Here is a 17,511-nt window from a genome sequence, read left to right as displayed (position 1 = left end):
CCTCGATACGCGACTTTAAACTCTCGTTATATGATTTTCAAAACATTTTCATTCTGAAATAATATGCTGAAAGACTTCCCCTTGTTGTCTGTTTCCTCTTAAAGCGACTTCGCATAGACTTCGCACAGACTTTGCACAACCAACAACAATGGTAGACCACGATTATATCTTGATTCCCGTAAATCGAGCACAAGATGTACAATTAATTATGCATGGGCGCCTGACAACACGCTGCATTAAATTAATCAGCATCTAAAAGACTTCCCAGTCTTACGATTCAATATTATGTGTCGGGTTTTCTCATCGCTTTGAGTCTAATGCCCCCGGACACCGAGGCCACTGTACAGTCTTCAACAGTAAACATGTGCATGTTGGAGTGTCTCTTAATTCTGCGATTAGTATTACAGATATAGTTGATAGAGACAACGCTATGTGTAGATATAATCGAGAAAATCAACGATGCCCTTGTAGGATTTCTAGTAAAACGAAGCATCAGATTTTATTAAACCGAGAAAAAAGATAACCTATCCATCCTAATCCATGCTTTTATATTGATCACAGCCAAACATTTTGTTTTAATATTACAGACTTTATCATAACAAGAGTTTATTATCTTTTAACCAATAGATATGTTATATTATCGTTGCCTTTGGATTTATCTAAATCTCAGTTATTACCTTGTTACAGAAGTTCCTTGGAATATTTTTTGCACTTGGATACGTTAGAATAATTAACCGAGTATATTTTCGGCACTTTAACACGATCGATCAATCTGGCAAATTGTACCATAAAGCAATAATAATCGCGTGTCATTCTATAACAAAAAGAATTCTGGAGTAAACATGTCCGCTGCGACCCGTTTCCCTTTATCGTTCAAATCCCTTGAAATAATCCATAAACTGACACCCCTAACCAATGAAAAATAAACATCCCTTTTAACATAAAGTAGATAAAACATATTCTTGAATGAACGAAACCTTCTCGGATGAATCGAATCTTTTAACAATAGTAGTAGTAGTAATACTAATGAATATGTGTATAGTGAATCAGGTTAAAAATATTATGGAAGAGAATGTGATTTTCTGACACTGTATATATTCAACAAGATGGCGAAACTGATGTTCCACCAATGATCTTCATCGTGTTCCGGCGTTCGAGCTGGCTCATGAAAATAGCGTTACATAGAGAATCGCGCGCATAATGAACACCAACCTGTTCGCTGCATGACGTCGTCATTCTGCTGCAAGTTGCTGGCGGTGTCGTCGTTGTTCGAATTCACTTGTACATCCGTCATCTTCTCGGTCAACGATACTGAGGGTCGTTCTCTTTAGGGTTAGGCGAGAATTCTTGGTATTCGCAGTGGTCGACTTCCACGCACTGCTCGTCACGCCGTTATACGCGCGTCGCGGCGGGAATCGCTCGAGAAACAACGGGAGGAGATGCGCGATTCAATGAGATGCGATGAAAGTTGAGGAACGCGCGACACTTGCGACGCGTTTGAACTGACTGGCTCGACCGCCGGCCTTCCGGGATCACCCGAAGGCCCCACGCCTCACCATCGGAAATCGCCGAGCGTTTACGAACCTCTTGTCGTTCGTACGATTCTCAGGTGCTCCGTGTCGCGTAGCGAACAGACAGCGAATGCGATTCAAGTATCGCGCACTCACCCTTCCGCCAAATAGACCGCAACCCTTCGTTCTTTCACCACCGAAAACAATGTTTCTCACTCATGGTTCAATTCAGTTAACAAATTATCGATTCAATTTTTAAATTGTTCATCGCATGGTTAAAAATGTACAGAAACTTGAAATCTACGGTTTCTCCGTTCCCCGCAAATTTGTTTTTGTTCAAAATCAATGTTATATTTTAACTAAAAAAGATAGTAGTAGAAATAAGTGACTAAAGTTATTATAGATATTTTTAGATGATTATGAAAGTTATTAAAAATATTTTCAAATAGGTAGGATGTAGAGCACGTGGTAGGAATTGTTGGACAAAGTTCAAGAAATTTTCGGAATAAAATAAAATTATATCAGTACTAGATAGAATGACTTGCTGTCTGCCAATTTGATGATTTTTCAATAATAATCGAATGATAATCCGATAATTTAACGATATCTATAATTTATATAAAAACATAGACGTTTTGGATTTGTACAAAACATGTTTTTATGATTTTATTTACATTATAATTATATCATCCGAACATGTGAAAATATAACGTAGATGTACAAATCGGCAAATACTTTTCAAACTTCCCTGGAAGACTGTCAACGGCGTGAAACTTTTGGCGCTCCTCGTTCTACGAAGGGCATAGTTTATTAAATTAATACGATAAGAAGTAAAATAACACCGATCTCTTCGTTCGGTTTGTTTCAGCGTTAGTATGCATATATTAAGATTATTATACATCGTTCTTATTATAAATACATATACCTTATACAACGTTACATTCAACCAAATCAAACACATGTGATTGGTATTTCATGTCATCTTTCCCTTTGATGAATTTATTTCATATTAAAAGCTTTTATTTTATCCTGTTCTTTCTTTTCATTTTTTACAAAAGATCCTAATAACGATAAGGTTGATTCGAATTGTATTTCGCCGTTCTGTGCAGAATTACGAGAAGCGTGGAGCGCCTAAGCGCCAGAAGATTTTTTAACAGGGGATGAGTAAGACGATAAGTATGAAGAATGAACATGTTCCTCGTTGACGCGAAGTTCACCGATGGATGGATACCGCATAATGGTTGCCGCGTTGCCACTTCATTCGCTGTCTTTCTCGCACAATCTACGAAGGAACGCTAGAAACAAAACAATCGATATTAATATCTTGTTCTAAAGAATATACGGATCTAGTGTACCGCTATGTCGATCAAACTTGGTGCCGAATACACATATATGAGCCATTTAAAATATACAACAAGTATTAGAATCATTTCATGTGCAAAATCATGATGCCACAGAAAGTGCTATATCGCGTTTTGTAATTTTTGTGTCAATTTTCCAAGCTCGAAAAGTCCTGTGGGCACGTAACATTTCCCGGATACATTGCGATGATTTATATATACACTTGTGAATCTCTCGTTGTTCATTAATATTAATAGAAAGCTCCTGTAACTTAAATAATAAATGAACGCCTTCATTGATAGAAGTAGCGTAGATAATTAATAACAGAGTTATATGTTGTCGAAACGAGACGGCATGATTGAAACAGTGCTTTCTTTTGATACACAGAAATCCGTGACACGAATAAATATCAAACGTATAGATCGTTCTATGTATATCTAATTTACCTAGAATGTACATCTATCTGTGCATATCTAATGTTTTAGACACGTAAGATAGTAGAAAATAGTATGACAAATTAGAGTACGATAGTCAAATATAGTTCGAAACCGTCTTCCTGTAATCGACGAGAACTTGAGGAAACGATTAAGGTTGAGCATCGTTTTCTGAAATCCACGCCAACGACACTACTGAGTGTCTTGAGTCACGGATCTCGTGCATGAATACATCTTAAGCTTTTGTACGTGTTGCTGTACGAGAAGCAGGTTATCGATTTCAGCATCCCTGCCACGTAGATTCGTTGCGTCCTATAAAATGTGACATGTGCGTAGTCAAACAGGAGGCAGAAAATTGTGTTAATACATAGGTGAAAAGAGGCAAAGAAGAAACGAAAGAATTAAGGAGGAAAGACAGAAAACTCATGGAGATGTACGTTATGCCACAGGGTGTACTTACGAAAGGCGAAATTTGTGATACTGACATCCGGTTTGTTTACAATAGCACCATCATCTTCTTCAAGAATGCTGTAGAACACAAAACACGTGGAAATGTTAAACGGTAGGGAAAACAAGAAATGGGGCCCGAACGATCGTTCGATTCCTCTGACTTCCTGGACATTTTGGGCAGCTATATAAAATTACTCTACAGGACTAAGCTACTGAACACTGTACAATGGGAAAATACAAAGGGGACAATCTTTTTTTTAAACTTTCTACTGTAATATTAACGTCTACTGGTAGAACGAACCGCTAAACAAACGCATATTTTATTGTTCGCTGCTGCTCTTCTTTAATCTAGCGATGCTCTACATTAATGTGACTCACTGATGCAGCTCGTATAAAACACGCTTCTTTTCAACTTCTATTTCGCGAGATGCATATATTTCATTGTAATGAATCGATACTTACGGTCATAGGGGATGAAACCTTCGTCATCTTCTGGGTCCATACAATCCTTCAGTACCTCTTCTACTTCCGCGTCCGTTAATTTCTCACCTAAAAGGTTATACAAAATATGTGTATAGAATTTGTGTTTGTTATAGATCGGAAAAGCGGTAAAATACTTTGAAACTTCTATTCGCGTTACTAACTTCCTTGATATCATTAAAAATATACAGATTTTAAACTATTTGCATACGCCTACGAGTAACATTTCTCTCTAATCGACGATGATGAAATATAGGATATGATTGTAATACCGAGCGCAAGCAGTGTGTGTGAAAGTTCAGCAGCCATCATAGTTCCATTTTCCTGTTTATCGTATAGCTTCAAACATTCGAGAAAATCTTCGTAGCATCCCTGATCCTTGTCCTTTTTGCACTGGCTGTAGATCGGCAAGAATTCGTCGAGCTTCAGCATCTTCTCGCCCTTCTTTTTCGTTCCTCCAAGTTTCTCTATGCTGGCGTTTGTAGGATTCAGGTTGAGGGCCCGAAGTACGTCACCAAGGTTGACGGCATCGAGAGTCATCGAGCCATCGGCATCGTAAATGGAAAAGGCAAATTCTGCCTCTGTTTGATAAAGAAAGGAAACGAAGAAAATCTTATTACGTATCGCTCATGGTCGTTCTTCCGAGTGTCCATTTTAAAATTCGTTTTCATGGATTATAGGACTTTTTGATATTTAAAGAGCGATAGATAGGCTTACTTGTCAGGGTGGTAGTTATTGGAAAAAAATATTTTGCTTAAAAAAATGTCAATGTCGATTTTAAATTAAGAACGTAGGTATATGCTAAGTGAAATCTGGGTTAATATCAGCTGAAGCGTGGCTGTTCGTGCGTACCTGGTTCAAAAATATTGTTCTATTTTGAGACTGAGCGGCTCCCACCCGGCGACCGATTCAAGAACCTACTGGTGCAAGTAGTAGTGGGTCAGATTACCCCCGCCGAGCCATATAAGAACACGGTACTAACTATTTTTGAAATGGCGCTTCCCGTTCGGGGTGATTACACCTCCGTTTTACCGAATACTAACGATTACGTAATATTTTTCACGCGGTACATCAAGTTACCGTCTTACTACTTACGCTTAGAACCCCTACCGTGAATGCCAAACATAATTGCGAAATAATTCAAACGAATTTTAAACGTGCCGTTTCCCTTGCAGCCATAAGTTTAACGCGTTTTAAATATAATATATATTGTGGTGAGCAATCGATTATCGCGTAACTTGTTTAACGAGGAATATCGTGTTCTTCAATCTACGACAATATTTTATATTCTTGGAAAAACCGTGTCATAAACACATTTTTCTTCGATCTTTAAATTACCCTTCGCAGAGAATTTCCCTCACTTTTTCCTGAGCTTCCTCGCACATGAAATTACTCGCGGTATTCACTCGATAGTTCACTGTTAGTTTAAAATGTATCGTACAGTTGGTTGTTTGTTATCCCTTAAAATCCTGTCTATTATTTCTATTGCACAGGCAAGGTCAAACACGTACACAAAAACAAAGTATTTTCCATATGATTTACTCACTTTCGACGTCCTTTGCACTGAGGTCTGCCTGTAATGCAAAAGAAATATCATTAAATATTCACAAGTTATCACGCTATACTATTTATTATCGTTATTATTTATAAAAATTATATCAAAATACAAAACATTTTAAAGGGAAATCTATCGATATAAAATATATCGTAGCAAAGTTTCTCTTAAAGGAATTCTCAGTAACGACATAACTAAATTATTAAATAATTAAAAACATATATCCTTTAAAAGTGTCAAAAGAAGCTTTAAAAATACTAAGAAAGAGTAGAAACTAAATTAAACGACGGATTTATGGATAAAATTTTATTTATATATATCGAAACTTGGAAGAGAAAATCAAGAGCTTACCATTGTAATGTGTCTGGTACTGCTAGATGTTAATCGAACGGAGCGTGAACCAGAAGTGGTATCCGGTGTTACCAAATTTATTTATTTTATTTCTGTAGATGGCGCAGTGATCGCGCGAATTACAAGGAGAGCCAGCTCGAAAAGCTCGGTTCGGACGAAGAGGGTATTGGCAACGCTGCGGTCCAAAAACAGTTCGAGAGACAACGCGGTTTAGAAGCTGTGCTTCCTTGTTACGATAAATGGTTTTCGGTGATACCGTTCGTATGTCATGGCTGCCGGATCTGCAACGCAGAGTACATGCGACAAACAAAAATACACACTGGACGGCCTTCGATCTCGTATACCCATCGCGCCCTTAATATCACCGATCTTCGCCTCTTACGTCAAGCAATCGTTCGATAAATCAAAGATACATGCGATTACCAAAAAAGTTACTGTATTGTATAAAATTTTTAAGATACATATTTTCCTGCACGGTGTTCCTAGGAACGCGTGGAATTTATTTCACGTCTCGTATAACTTCGTAAGAGCTTGGCGTACGTAGACTACACCGGACGCGTGACCAGCTGATGGCTAAACTAGGGAGTTATTTTTATCAACTCGACGCGAACAACCAGCGCATTTCTCTCTTAAAAACTAGGTTTACAAGTGGATATTTAGATGTTGTACATCCGATCGTTCCATAACTCCGTCGAGGAAAGAATTTGAACGCCGAGCCGACGTTTGACTCATTTCTTCCGACGGCCAAAAATGGTTCGCAATAATTTCCGCGTTCTACTTAAAATACCCTTTCTCTTCTGTTCTTCCGATTGTGTTTCATTGTGAGTCATTTTCTTCGTTTTACTGCACGTTTCATCCTCCAACGAACGACCTTCCTCCTGATCAGATAGGGCCGAGGACGCAATTTCCTCGATTGTTACGTCCTCCAATGAGGCATTCTTCGTGAAAGGCGTTGAAGATGCGACGAACGAAGATGTAATTTCTTCGTACGCAAAATCACATACGTTGCCCCTAACGTCGTTCTCGGGTATAAAATCGATGTTATTCTGATCAGGATCATCGATACTTTCGATGCTTCTTATAAACTGTTCTTCCCTTTCCTCCCAAACCTCGATCTTTTCTTTGTTAACAGTTTCCGATACATCTTCTTTCCTTTGCTCGGATTCTTCCATTTTCGTTTCAAGTTCCTCGATCATTTGGTAAAGTAAATTGATAGATACCCTGGTCGCTTCGTTCGAGTTTTCAAGTTCCTTCTCCAGACGAGTGCACGTTGGATCTGTTGTGGTTTCGATAACAGCGTCGTGCACTATTTGATGCACATCACCCTGACCCTGAGTCGTGCGCATTTCCGCAAAATTGGTCGGCTCTGCTGCGTGCGAAACATTTTCGATGTTGCGTACAACGTGTTTTACCTGTTTAATGAATCGAACGTTAGAAAGAACCACTTAGAGAATAATTAGTTTCTTATCGCCAACCCAAAAATTATTTGCACTTTTCACAATGCTATCTCTATTTACCTGTTTTTCTAATTTGGATATGTGGTAGGGCACGGAAGTGGAATCTCCGATTTGCAGATTACGTAAACCAAGCACCATCTTTTCTATTAATTCTGTGGTTTCCGTTTCGTTGCGATCTATGCTCAAACGATCTTGTATTTGTAGCATTGTTCGTGCGATCTGCGATTGATTGCCAGCAGATTCTTGTTGATGATCCAGCGTTTGTAATTTTTCTGACAACATCATTGTTCGATAATTTCAATTTGTTAAAATTAGCAATTAAAATTGCTAATAATCAAAATAATGAGCTACAAGTTAAGCACGTTTACTCTAGCACAAAAAGGAAAGCAATTACTGAAACATAACGTATGTAACATTTCGCATATCGTGTCTATATTTTGGATAAAATAAGATTTAATCAAATACTGCCTGTATAAGACGATAACTGCTTACGATCATTTGTATCAACCACGTCAAAAGCTTCCAACATTATCTTGTCGATTAAACTTCTTGCAAAGGCTTCGACCATAATTTGAGGCATTATCAACTCGACAGAGAACTGAAATCGTAGCTGTCGGAAATGATCGTCAGATTTTCTACACGCATGGCAAATATGTATGCACTTGAATTTTACTAGGTGCGGTGTACGTTTATTTTTACTTTTAAAATTTACTCTCTATTTGTTCAAAGTTTATTTGGTAAATCGATCAATAATAAGTTCAAAGATGAATCAAGTACGAAATTTGTATAGGGTTGCCGACACCCTAAAGTGAACTTATCAAATGTTTGCACGTGTTCCGGAAAATGTCAGAAGACGTTGAACGTTTATTTTCAGTTTAGCACGAAAAAAAGCAATGTGTTGCCCGCTTAATTTATAGAATGATCTTTTTTTATTTATTAAGTGTTTCATTAAATTAAATGTATAAGTGAATATTAATCATCTATCAATAGACTCGATCTTTAAAATTTTAAAACGCTGTTTGTATTACAATAGAATCGCCGATGTAACCTAAACCTCGAACTGAATCGGATTAAAGTACTAAAAAAATAAATAAACACTCGCTTATGAAACGTTTTAAAGGAAAATTCGTACATATTGTACTGAATCTTTGTCAAATTTGCATGCAATGAATGTCATAAAATGGATTGTATTATTAACTATAACGTAAAAGGGATATAGCAATCTTTTACAAGCGAAAGTAGCGATAACACCACAACCCGCTAGTATCGAAAAACGAACGTGTCCATAAAAGATGGATCAAAATAAGTACATAGAAGTACGAATCTTCGAACCTGTTGCGGAAACTCCAACTTTCGACGCTGCTCACAAATATTCCATAAAAACTCTGAGCACAATTCGCGAATGCGATAGTTTAAAGTACGTTCAAAATAATAATTCGTACATGCAAAGGAACATTCCATATTCCACGAACTTGAAGTCAAACATCAGAAGCTTCCCATCTTCCAAACAAAGGGTAGATTCGTTTAGAAACGCGGACAGACCATTCGATATCGACTTGCTCTTAAGATATTACGCGTGTAATTCCGATATGGAGAAATCGATAAACAAAGTTTTTGGCAAAATGAATGATCACGTTTGCAAAGACATAGATCATGTTGGCCCGTTAATCGAATTGGGTGCTATCTACAAAATTTGCAACTCGTTGGAAGAATCGTCTGCTAAAAATTCTTCATCATCCACGTCTCGATTTCGCGATATCATAGTCAAGCTACAATCTTTGATACGCCGATGTAGCAACGAAACGTTGGCGGAAATTCTGTCGAACGATCCGTCAATGAAAATCTGCGAACATTGCGGGGTGATAAGTTGCACTAAACCACCAAATATTTCTGTCGAATCGCGAACATCGCCGCCCAACACCTCCTACTTTTTAAGTACGCAAATGTTTTCAGACGTAGCCAGCAGTGGCGACGATGGCCCGACAACCTATCGACAAATAAGGAGAATCAATCCTAAGAAGGAAGAAAGGACGAAACGCGTTGAAAAATACCGCAGTATGCAAAAGAATGAAAATCGTTCGACTTGCAAAGAGCAAGTAGATAATGGAAAAATTTATGGCTCGAGGGAGGTAAGTCCAACTGTGAAAGGGGAAAATAATTTCCACATAAATGCTCCTCAACGCATCGAAACTATGGTAGCTGAACGCGAACACGATAACACGATTCAAGAAACACGTTCTGCTCGTAACGCGATAAACGCTAGAATATTAGAAACAAGTAAAACGGAGTTACACGATCGCGTTAAAAACTCGCAAATAGAAAAGCCATCGGCTATCAAAAAGATCGTTAAGGCAACGACTGAAAATCAATTACAAGCAGAAGCTAACTCTAACTTCGAGGAAAGAGATAAAATTAAAAACGATATCACTGCCGACTTTACAAATAATTCTTTGTACGGTAGATATTTCAATCCCGTAGACTATAAAGAAAAGTCCATACCGAGAAATAAGCTGGACGATTGGCAAACGTCGGGCAAACATCAGCTAAATTTCAACGAGTGTAATGAGAAGGTTTTAAGAGACATTCTGTATGAACCTCTGAAATCCCGTATTGATGACTCGGTATCGCGAAATTATACATCTTTAAATAGCAGACAAAGCACAGAGAGTAAACAGAACCAACCAAACAACGTCATGAACGACATAACTTCGTCTGCTAATGAAGTGACGTACTTGGCACGAGACTGTCCCGAATCAATAGAGAGAAGGAAGAAAGAATTGGTTTCGCAATTAGACGAGAGAACGTACGTACATTCTAGACAACCTATCGATAGGCGCAGTTTCGTTTTACACAATGCACGGAATTACGATCCGTGTTTAAATTCAGAATTTTTAATACTCGACAAATTGATGGCATCGAATATGATCGAGAGAAATAGCGAGAGAAGCCGAAGAATCGCCTGCACCGATTCTCAAAAGCATTTAAAACATCCCAAACGCGTCGATCCTATTAGAAATACGAAACAGTTTAGAAGTCTAACGTGTTTAATAGAAGATGATTCGTTGGAAAATTGTATTACAGCATCTCGTATGTTGGTACAGGCTAATGAAAGTAATACTACAGTTGTTAGTTCCTCGTCTGCTGAGAACATGATACGTGAATGGGTAAAAGTTCCCCAAAGTGCTAATTGTATTCAAGATGAAACGTATAAAAACTCGAATACTTCGAAACCTTCTACGATTGTGTTAAACGTAGAACCTCGTGCATTCTGGGCCAATGAAAAATCAGTTTACTGTACAGAGACGTCTATCGATGGACAACATAATCCAGAAGATTATAGTGCGAAGAAAACGTACAAATCATCGTCGAAGAATAAAACCAAACACCGTCATCCGGATAAACGGACTATATCAAATATAATCAGTGGTAGTTTCAAGCTGTGGAATAGTAGAGACTCGATAAAAGATAAAATAAATACATCAAAACATATTGACGTACAGGGAAGCGAGAAACGCTTTACGAAGCACTTATTCGATTCCATTAAAAGTCTCAAGTCCATAAAATCCATGAAATCCAAAGAGTTATGTGGAAGTAGCAAATCTTCAGGTTCTTTTGGAAATAGTTTATTTCCTAATATACCTCCGAGTATTACCCGGCGAATCATTTACAACGAATCATCGTTAAGAAATCTGATACACGACGATAAAAGGTACACAAACAATATGAAGGACATATTGTTGCTTTATCGGAAAATTCTCGAAAGTACAGAAGAGATGGATTGGCAAAGCTTTCAACGATTTGTCGAAGACTTACATCCTAACAAAAGAAATGTTTGGCGCGATATTTGCAAAATCATTAACAGTAAAGTGAAAAGAATAACCGACGAAGACGACGGCAGCGCGGAAATATGTATAGAGATCACCTCCACTCCCTTCGAAGAGGCGAAGCACGAAAGAAGAAAGTGCAGCAACGAGATCGTGTTCGAGATGGACATAACACTCGCAGACGTCGAGAGGTGTCTCAGTAGGAGGCAGCTACTATCCACGGAGAAAGAGCAGCTTGACACCCTTAAGAGAGCCAGTGAAGTTATTAAAGTTCGAAATGATGACGTTTGTGATATTGAAGTAGCCTCTAATCAAGCTGAATAAGCAGTCTTGCATGCTTTCAATTTCGCTTCTACGTAATCCGATTACCATCTCCTTCACATTTCCCTCGCCGTTTCTTTCGTACTTTATTTTTCTTCTTTTTCGCATACAATTTCCGTAACTCTACTTTTTATAAATTTCTGCCAAACTCTTGACGTCCCTGAATAAAATTTGAAATATAAGAAATTAAACGACTCGCGTGCTCTATTTTCTTAGCGTTAGAGCCCCTAAAATTCGAAGAAACAGTAATGTTTCAAGACGCATAATGCTTGTAACAGATTGGCACGAAGTCGGTTTTAGGCGTAGCGTACCGAATAAGCTAGATCGGTTGATGCCAAAGTGAAAGATTCGGTTGATGCAAGGTGGGCTAGGTGTGTAAATGGGTTGGTAGGGGAACCGTGTGGAAAGGGTGGGTCGCCCCTGGTAAAGTAGGGGTGGTCCAGCAAGCAGATTCCTGGGCTGATCGATGGAACGACCGGCGCATTGGATTTTCCAAGAGTAGCGCGCGCATTCTCATCCTTTCCAACAGCATTACATCCACCGTGTCTTTCAGTTACTCACGATCCTGCCGTGGTGGTGCATCCACCTTTCGGCGAGTGCATACCTGCTAACGAGAGAACGATGCAACTGTGTCACTAGGCCGTATGGCACGTGATCCTGTCCTTGCACGGTGCTGCTCTTCTTTACATCCGTGGCGACGTCCAATGATCGCGACGTATCGGGAATGCACTCCTTGAATTTTCGAGAGAACGTGCGTAGTGCGTGATCTACTTCTTCCACGAAATTGTTCTCGTTCTCGTTCGATTTCACCTCCCCCATTGCCCTCGACCGCAAACGTAAGTAGGTATCTACGTAGCAACGTTCCACGTCCGAATGGATGAAAAATAGATCGTTGCGATATTCAGAGAGAAATTGATTTATGGGATGACAGGGTGAGCCTAAGTGCGTTTAACGTAACACAAAAAGACCGGCTGATGTCGCTAGGAAGTGAACGGAAGGATATTTGCTATTGTCAGGTGAGACACGTGGTGTTCAGATCCTATGGTAGATTGATTACTCTCTATCGAATACCCGATAGATTTCTTTTTCCTTCCATTGCTTCTCTGTGTAACGCAAGTGTTCAAATGATTTTAGACGTTTTCACTGAAAACATGCATAAACGTCGGTCCGTCGATGGGAATGTACAGGAACAGGCTTTGCCCATTCCAGTTCAGATGTTCCTTTGGCGACAATTGAGGTACAATATTCTTCTACGCAAATCGATCTAATTTATCGATGATGAACTTTCTCTCGTTCGAAAGAAATTAATAAATCTCAATAGCACTAACGAACGATGTCCGATATTTCTTGGAAATGATACGTAGTTAAAATGCGTTTTGATAAGTCGGAACATTTTAACGAGCAATGCATCGTTTAAATTATTGCGTAGCACGTAAAAATTATGTAAAGACGTGAAGTATTAAGCAGATCGTATATTCTTATTTGCGCCAGAGTTGTTAATTTTTGTCATTCATTCGCAACGTATAGTACGCTATATCGTATATTTAATAAATACAATATACTATAATTTGCATATTACAGGCCATTCATACGTGCGAAACTTGGCAAGCTTCACGAAGCATCTTGCACGGTAAAAATTCATACCTTCACTTTTATACATGTCCTTTCTATAAATGAGGTTGTTGAAGAAATCAAACGATATAAACGGGTATATATATATGCCAGCGAATGTGTGTGTGTATGTGTGTATGTGCGCGCGCGTGTGTATGTATGCGTGTGTGTATGCATGTGTGTATAAAATGAACATTACAAAAGAATTACGACGTTTACGAATTTTGTTTGCGAATTAATTTTTAAGCAAGAAATTCCAAGAAATTTTATATGATTCGTACGATTACAATGTCTTAGGACACGAGACACGATGTTTCAGACATATTCGTCCACACAGATTCGAATGAAAGAACTTTCAACTTGTAGATATGCTTTTGCTCCACTACCAAAGGGGGAAACGAAACGTTGTTTTATCCGAATTTTTGCTTTCGTGATTGTCCTCGATAAATTTGTTGTGCTTTTTGTTAGAGGTTTGCCTTGTGTGTACAGAGAAGGTGAAAATTTAACAAATTTGAATTCTTTTTTCTTAATTCCAATGTAATTTTGCAAATACAAAGTTAATATGAAGGTTAGTATATTTCTAGAGTCGTGCTAATCAGAGTTCAGACAGCCAGAAAATACGTTCTATGAGATTACCATTACAAATCTATCCCGATAATAAATATATGAATAATAATATATTCAAACGAATGAAATCGCTTTTTATATCTGACTCGTTATACGGAAACCTTTAACTTGAGATTAATAACAAAAGGAGAATTTCTTACATGAATATTCATTATATTAATAAAACTTTTATATTCGCTGTCTTTATCATGTATCTCTTTGCAATTTAAAATATTTATATAATCAAATGCAAGAATTACACGCGAAATAAATAAACTCGTACCGACTTGCTGCAGAATATTTTAAACGGAGAAACAATTATTAACTGTAATCTAAATAACTAATTTGCGCTATGTTGCCCGAGAGATTTTATTCGAGCTTTTTTGCACTCATGGAATCCGAAACTTTGATATTATAGATTAAATAAATAATTACAAAGAAAAAATATATAAATATGAAATTGAAGTTATGGAAGAATATCGCAGGATTTCATGCTGTGCAAAATCCTTATCAACCATATCCTGTCAGCCTTTTGTTTTCCAATACCTACCCGATTACCTGCACTAACAATGTAACCTCCTCCACGCTGCCGCCTCCACGTGTCACCTGCAGTTCTGTCAACACGCGCCAGGCCATCATGTAAGTTCGCTAAGCCTGATACCTGCCTGCTCCCATGTTTGCCAACCTATTTGTGCAATTATGTACTCTCTAATTATTCTGGTTCGATTACTAGAGAGAATTCACTATTTATAAAAACTGTACTATGTATTTATTCTTTTATCGCATGTCTCTTTACTATAAATACGAATGTCTGCTTTATTTGCAATACCAAATACCTTTTTCAATATTTAGTCCAATTATCTCTGTTATACATCGTTGCGTACATTATTTTCTAGCTCAACTTCAAACTATATATTGTATATGTTGTAACATTACCTTCCTTACGCCTGCGGTTGCTATCAAAATCCAGTGGACGTAGTCTCAAATTAATAAACTAATTGGCACATCGTAAGCTGATACGCTTCGTTATTTTTGTCAAGGCGTTTTCATATGAAAATTTTAATTTTCGATTGCCGTGAAATTTTTATATTTTCTCAGTAACACGCGTTCAGTGATGAGTAGTGGGTTTGCATAGTAGAAAAGATACCCCTCTTGGGAAACTGTAAGCACTGACTTTTCTGAATGACACACATATAATTTTGTTACTTGTGCGATGCAATGACGTACAATTTTTAATTTGCATCATCTACTTTGCTTGTTGTATTCTTTTCGTCTTATTCATTCTTCTCATTGTTTTACGACTTTTCAAACTTCTTTGCAATGTGTTCGGAGGAATAAGCTATTAATCATGATCGTGTGTTTCTTAATGCATATGTAGGAGACCAAGGAAGCTTGTACGGTTGGTATAAGTAGTATTTCACTAGAATACTTTCCATTGAAGATATTAAATTTTGACTCTTCTTAAATATCCTCTTATTACGTCTTCTGTAATTTAATTACTCAATATCCAGACCATCAAGTTTTCTAAACGACTTTTAAATCCTTCGTTGATAGTCTCTGGAGAAGGTGTTAGTTCAGAATCTTCACAATGATTTAACACCCTCTTTGAGCCTGATACTGGGCACTGTGCCACGATGGCGTTTGATCCAAACCGCCCTTCCCTACATTCTCCATGCCACGGCCAATCTCTTGCACAATAGGTGAGTCGCCTACCTTTATGCTTTCTTTTTCAACAATTTTATCCAGCTTTTGCATTCCGTTTGACGAGAATCGTTTTGATTAATCGTAAAGGAAGGATTTTCAAACTCTCGGAGCCATGGAAACAACTCTTCTTTACATTCTGCATTGGATACTTCTCGACGCTGCCGAAGAATGTGCCGAGACAGACGCCGACCCAGGAAATCCCTTTTACTATTTATTTTCTATACCTACCATGAGCGTAAGTGATTTGCATTGGATGAAAGAAAATAATAATTTAATGGTTTCTCATATTTTCTCTTCTTACAGCTGTTCGTCTATCTTTTCGCACCGCTGTGTAATCATCTGAAAGATATCGACTTTAAAGCAAATTTACGTTTGGAAAATGGTTTGAAAATATGGTCGGCTATGTACGAATGTCGTCACCCAGATACACCTTGCTTCACTACCCACTGTCGAATTAAACCACAGGCTCTATGGAGTCGTTCTTTCAAGTATTACAAGCAACATCAAATGTCAGATGATGTGTTTGTCGGAGGAAGTGAGCGAATCTATTTTATAGTATTTCGCATGCCACGATACATAATGATATATATTATAATGATATATATTAATAATATATATTATTGAAAATATTTCTTAGATGTGGAAAGTCCACCGAGTCAATCTGTTAGTGCGTTTTCTGATCAAAGTGCAGACAAGGCTTCAACGAAACAGTCGAACGATGATGTAAGTATGAAACATTGTTTTAGAATCAAAATTATGATAATTATGATTCGTATTATTTTCAGAACATTTGGGTATCGTCGCCAAAGGACACTGTCTTTCCAGAAACAATCCCCGAGGAGAGCTCCGGTGCCGAGGATGAACACGTAGTGAGTATCTAGAATAAGCAGCTTCCTCTCAATTTCACTTTGATCGATAAAATAATAGAATGAACGTATCAGGTGATCTTCAGATTACCGTCCCTCAGCGAATCGGAGAAAGCGCTAGACGGGGTAAGGAAGATTTCGAATACTATTATTTCGGTAAAAATGCTAATTATTCGGACATACTAATATTAGTCCTCTGTCATTGAAAATTTATAGTAGTAACGATGTCAAAATACACGGTTCGTGCATTATTATTTCAGGGAGAAGCCAGTATTTTTCATGTAGCTATGGGCAGGGCAACTGGTTTCTCAAAGTTAACGATAGAACAGGTTACGGCAATTTCGGCATTGGATACTTGCAGACAATACCAGGAGAGATCAACGATCGCAGGGTTAGACAATTTTTATAAATTATCATTGAAGTTTCACTACGGTATGACGTAATAGAGGATTCATATTTTAGAGATACGGAGAAAGAAAAAGAGGATCAGCCTCACAAAACAGAAAAAGAAGCGCAAGACACGTCGAAAATGAAAGGTTCTGTGCAGCAACGAGGTCCTACCGATTCAAGTGGCGTAGGGTTAACAAGCAGTTGTGCTGCCATCGATGGAGACGTTCGAGCCGCTACTTTCCTCGATGTAGCTGTGCTTAGGTGCCTTTTTGTTCCTCAATGGCAGGAAGAAGGTGTATATTGGGCTCTACAATTTTTATACTATAGGTAATTATTTACCGAAGCGTATTTGCATATTTAGAATTACATTATATGAAGAAATTGTCTATACAGATTACGTATGATGAACGAAGAAACATCAGTACAACAGATGCCGCGTCGCCGTAGTAATTCTTTACCCATACCTAAGATAGAAGTGTCGATTTATCAAAGTCCGGAAAGCAAAAAGAAAGATGTATCGAAGGATTTTATGGAAGTGCCAGAAGTTCGAGACGTCACCTTGTTAACTGGTACATGGAAATATTTCTTAGCTCTCTTCTGAAACATCGAA

At 38.0% G+C, this 17,511-nt stretch overlaps 4 protein-coding genes across 13 annotated transcripts in view; 1 reads left to right on the top strand and 3 right to left on the bottom strand.

Annotated features, from left to right (window-relative positions):
- The window catches only part of LOC122575758 (microtubule-associated protein tau), a 34,706-nt gene extending 32,883 nt beyond the window's left edge, over positions 1–1,823 (bottom strand). The window contains exon 1 of the mRNA XM_043745130.1: positions 1,213–1,823. Coding sequence (XP_043601065.1) covers positions 1,213–1,236 — 24 coding nt within the window. The 5' untranslated portion in view covers positions 1,237–1,823. The remainder of the gene's footprint in view (positions 1–1,212) is intronic.
- A 321-nt stretch (positions 1,824–2,144) lies between these two features.
- LOC122575764 (myosin light chain alkali) lies at positions 2,145–6,255 on the bottom strand. 3 transcript variants are annotated; one of them, XM_043745153.1, is made up of 6 exons: positions 6,123–6,255; positions 5,763–5,790; positions 4,489–4,797; positions 4,199–4,285; positions 3,747–3,814; positions 2,145–2,806 (listed from the first exon to the last, which is right to left on the bottom strand). In XM_043745153.1, exons 1-5 carry the CDS (start codon positions 6,123–6,125, stop codon positions 3,783–3,785), a joined length of 459 nt encoding a protein of 152 aa, XP_043601088.1. In that variant the 5' UTR covers positions 6,126–6,255; the 3' UTR covers positions 2,145–2,806; positions 3,747–3,782. The 3 variants fall into 3 exon arrangements, with proteins under 3 accessions (XP_043601088.1, XP_043601087.1, XP_043601089.1); XM_043745152.1 differs by lacking the exon at positions 3,747–3,814; XM_043745154.1 differs by lacking the exons at positions 3,747–3,814; positions 5,763–5,790; positions 6,123–6,255 and adding an exon at positions 5,069–5,190.
- Positions 6,256–6,541: 286 nt separating this feature from the next.
- LOC122575760 lies at positions 6,542–15,309 on the bottom strand. 5 transcript variants are annotated; one of them, XM_043745146.1, is made up of 4 exons: positions 14,878–15,309; positions 14,492–14,626; positions 7,640–7,851; positions 6,542–7,534 (listed from the first exon to the last, which is right to left on the bottom strand). In XM_043745146.1, the coding sequence occupies exons 3-4, from the start codon at positions 7,784–7,786 to the stop codon at positions 6,851–6,853; spliced, it is 831 nt and encodes a 276-aa protein (XP_043601081.1). In that variant the 5' UTR covers positions 7,787–7,851; positions 14,492–14,626; positions 14,878–15,309; the 3' UTR covers positions 6,542–6,850. The 5 variants fall into 5 exon arrangements, with proteins under 5 accessions (XP_043601081.1, XP_043601080.1, XP_043601083.1 ...); XM_043745145.1 differs by having other exon boundaries at positions 14,500–15,309; XM_043745148.1 differs by lacking the exons at positions 14,492–14,626; positions 14,878–15,309 and adding an exon at positions 12,329–12,448.
- The window catches only part of LOC122575757 (protein unc-80 homolog), a 27,617-nt gene continuing 18,856 nt past the window's right edge, over positions 8,751–17,511 (top strand). For 2 of the 4 annotated variants that reach the window (XM_043745128.1, XM_043745126.1), the window contains exons 1-15: positions 12,423–12,560; positions 12,656–12,740; positions 12,859–12,961; positions 13,306–13,354; positions 14,554–14,580; positions 15,320–15,340; positions 15,496–15,641; positions 15,733–15,880; positions 15,949–16,180; positions 16,283–16,368; positions 16,431–16,514; positions 16,587–16,637; positions 16,772–16,902; positions 16,974–17,228; positions 17,295–17,470. In XM_043745128.1, coding sequence (XP_043601063.1) covers positions 12,876–12,961; positions 13,306–13,354; positions 14,554–14,580; positions 15,320–15,340; positions 15,496–15,641; positions 15,733–15,880; positions 15,949–16,180; positions 16,283–16,368; positions 16,431–16,514; positions 16,587–16,637; positions 16,772–16,902; positions 16,974–17,228; positions 17,295–17,470 — 1,492 coding nt within the window. In that variant the 5' untranslated portion in view covers positions 12,423–12,560; positions 12,656–12,740; positions 12,859–12,875. Of the gene's footprint in view, positions 11,674–12,422; positions 12,561–12,655; positions 12,741–12,858; positions 12,962–13,305; positions 13,355–14,553; positions 14,581–15,319; positions 15,341–15,495; positions 15,642–15,732; positions 15,881–15,948; positions 16,181–16,282; positions 16,369–16,430; positions 16,515–16,586; positions 16,638–16,771; positions 16,903–16,973; positions 17,229–17,294; positions 17,471–17,511 lie in introns of those variants that run through there. The other 2 variants (XM_043745125.1, XM_043745124.1) reach the window with 1 other exon arrangement.

The sequence above is a fragment of the Bombus pyrosoma genome, linkage group LG15 (genome assembly GCF_014825855.1).
Source record: "Bombus pyrosoma isolate SC7728 linkage group LG15, ASM1482585v1, whole genome shotgun sequence".
Taxonomy (NCBI): Eukaryota; Metazoa; Arthropoda; class Insecta; order Hymenoptera; family Apidae; genus Bombus; species Bombus pyrosoma.
Note: the sequence above shows the minus strand (reverse complement) of the source record. Positions and strands in the feature narration are given on the sequence as shown.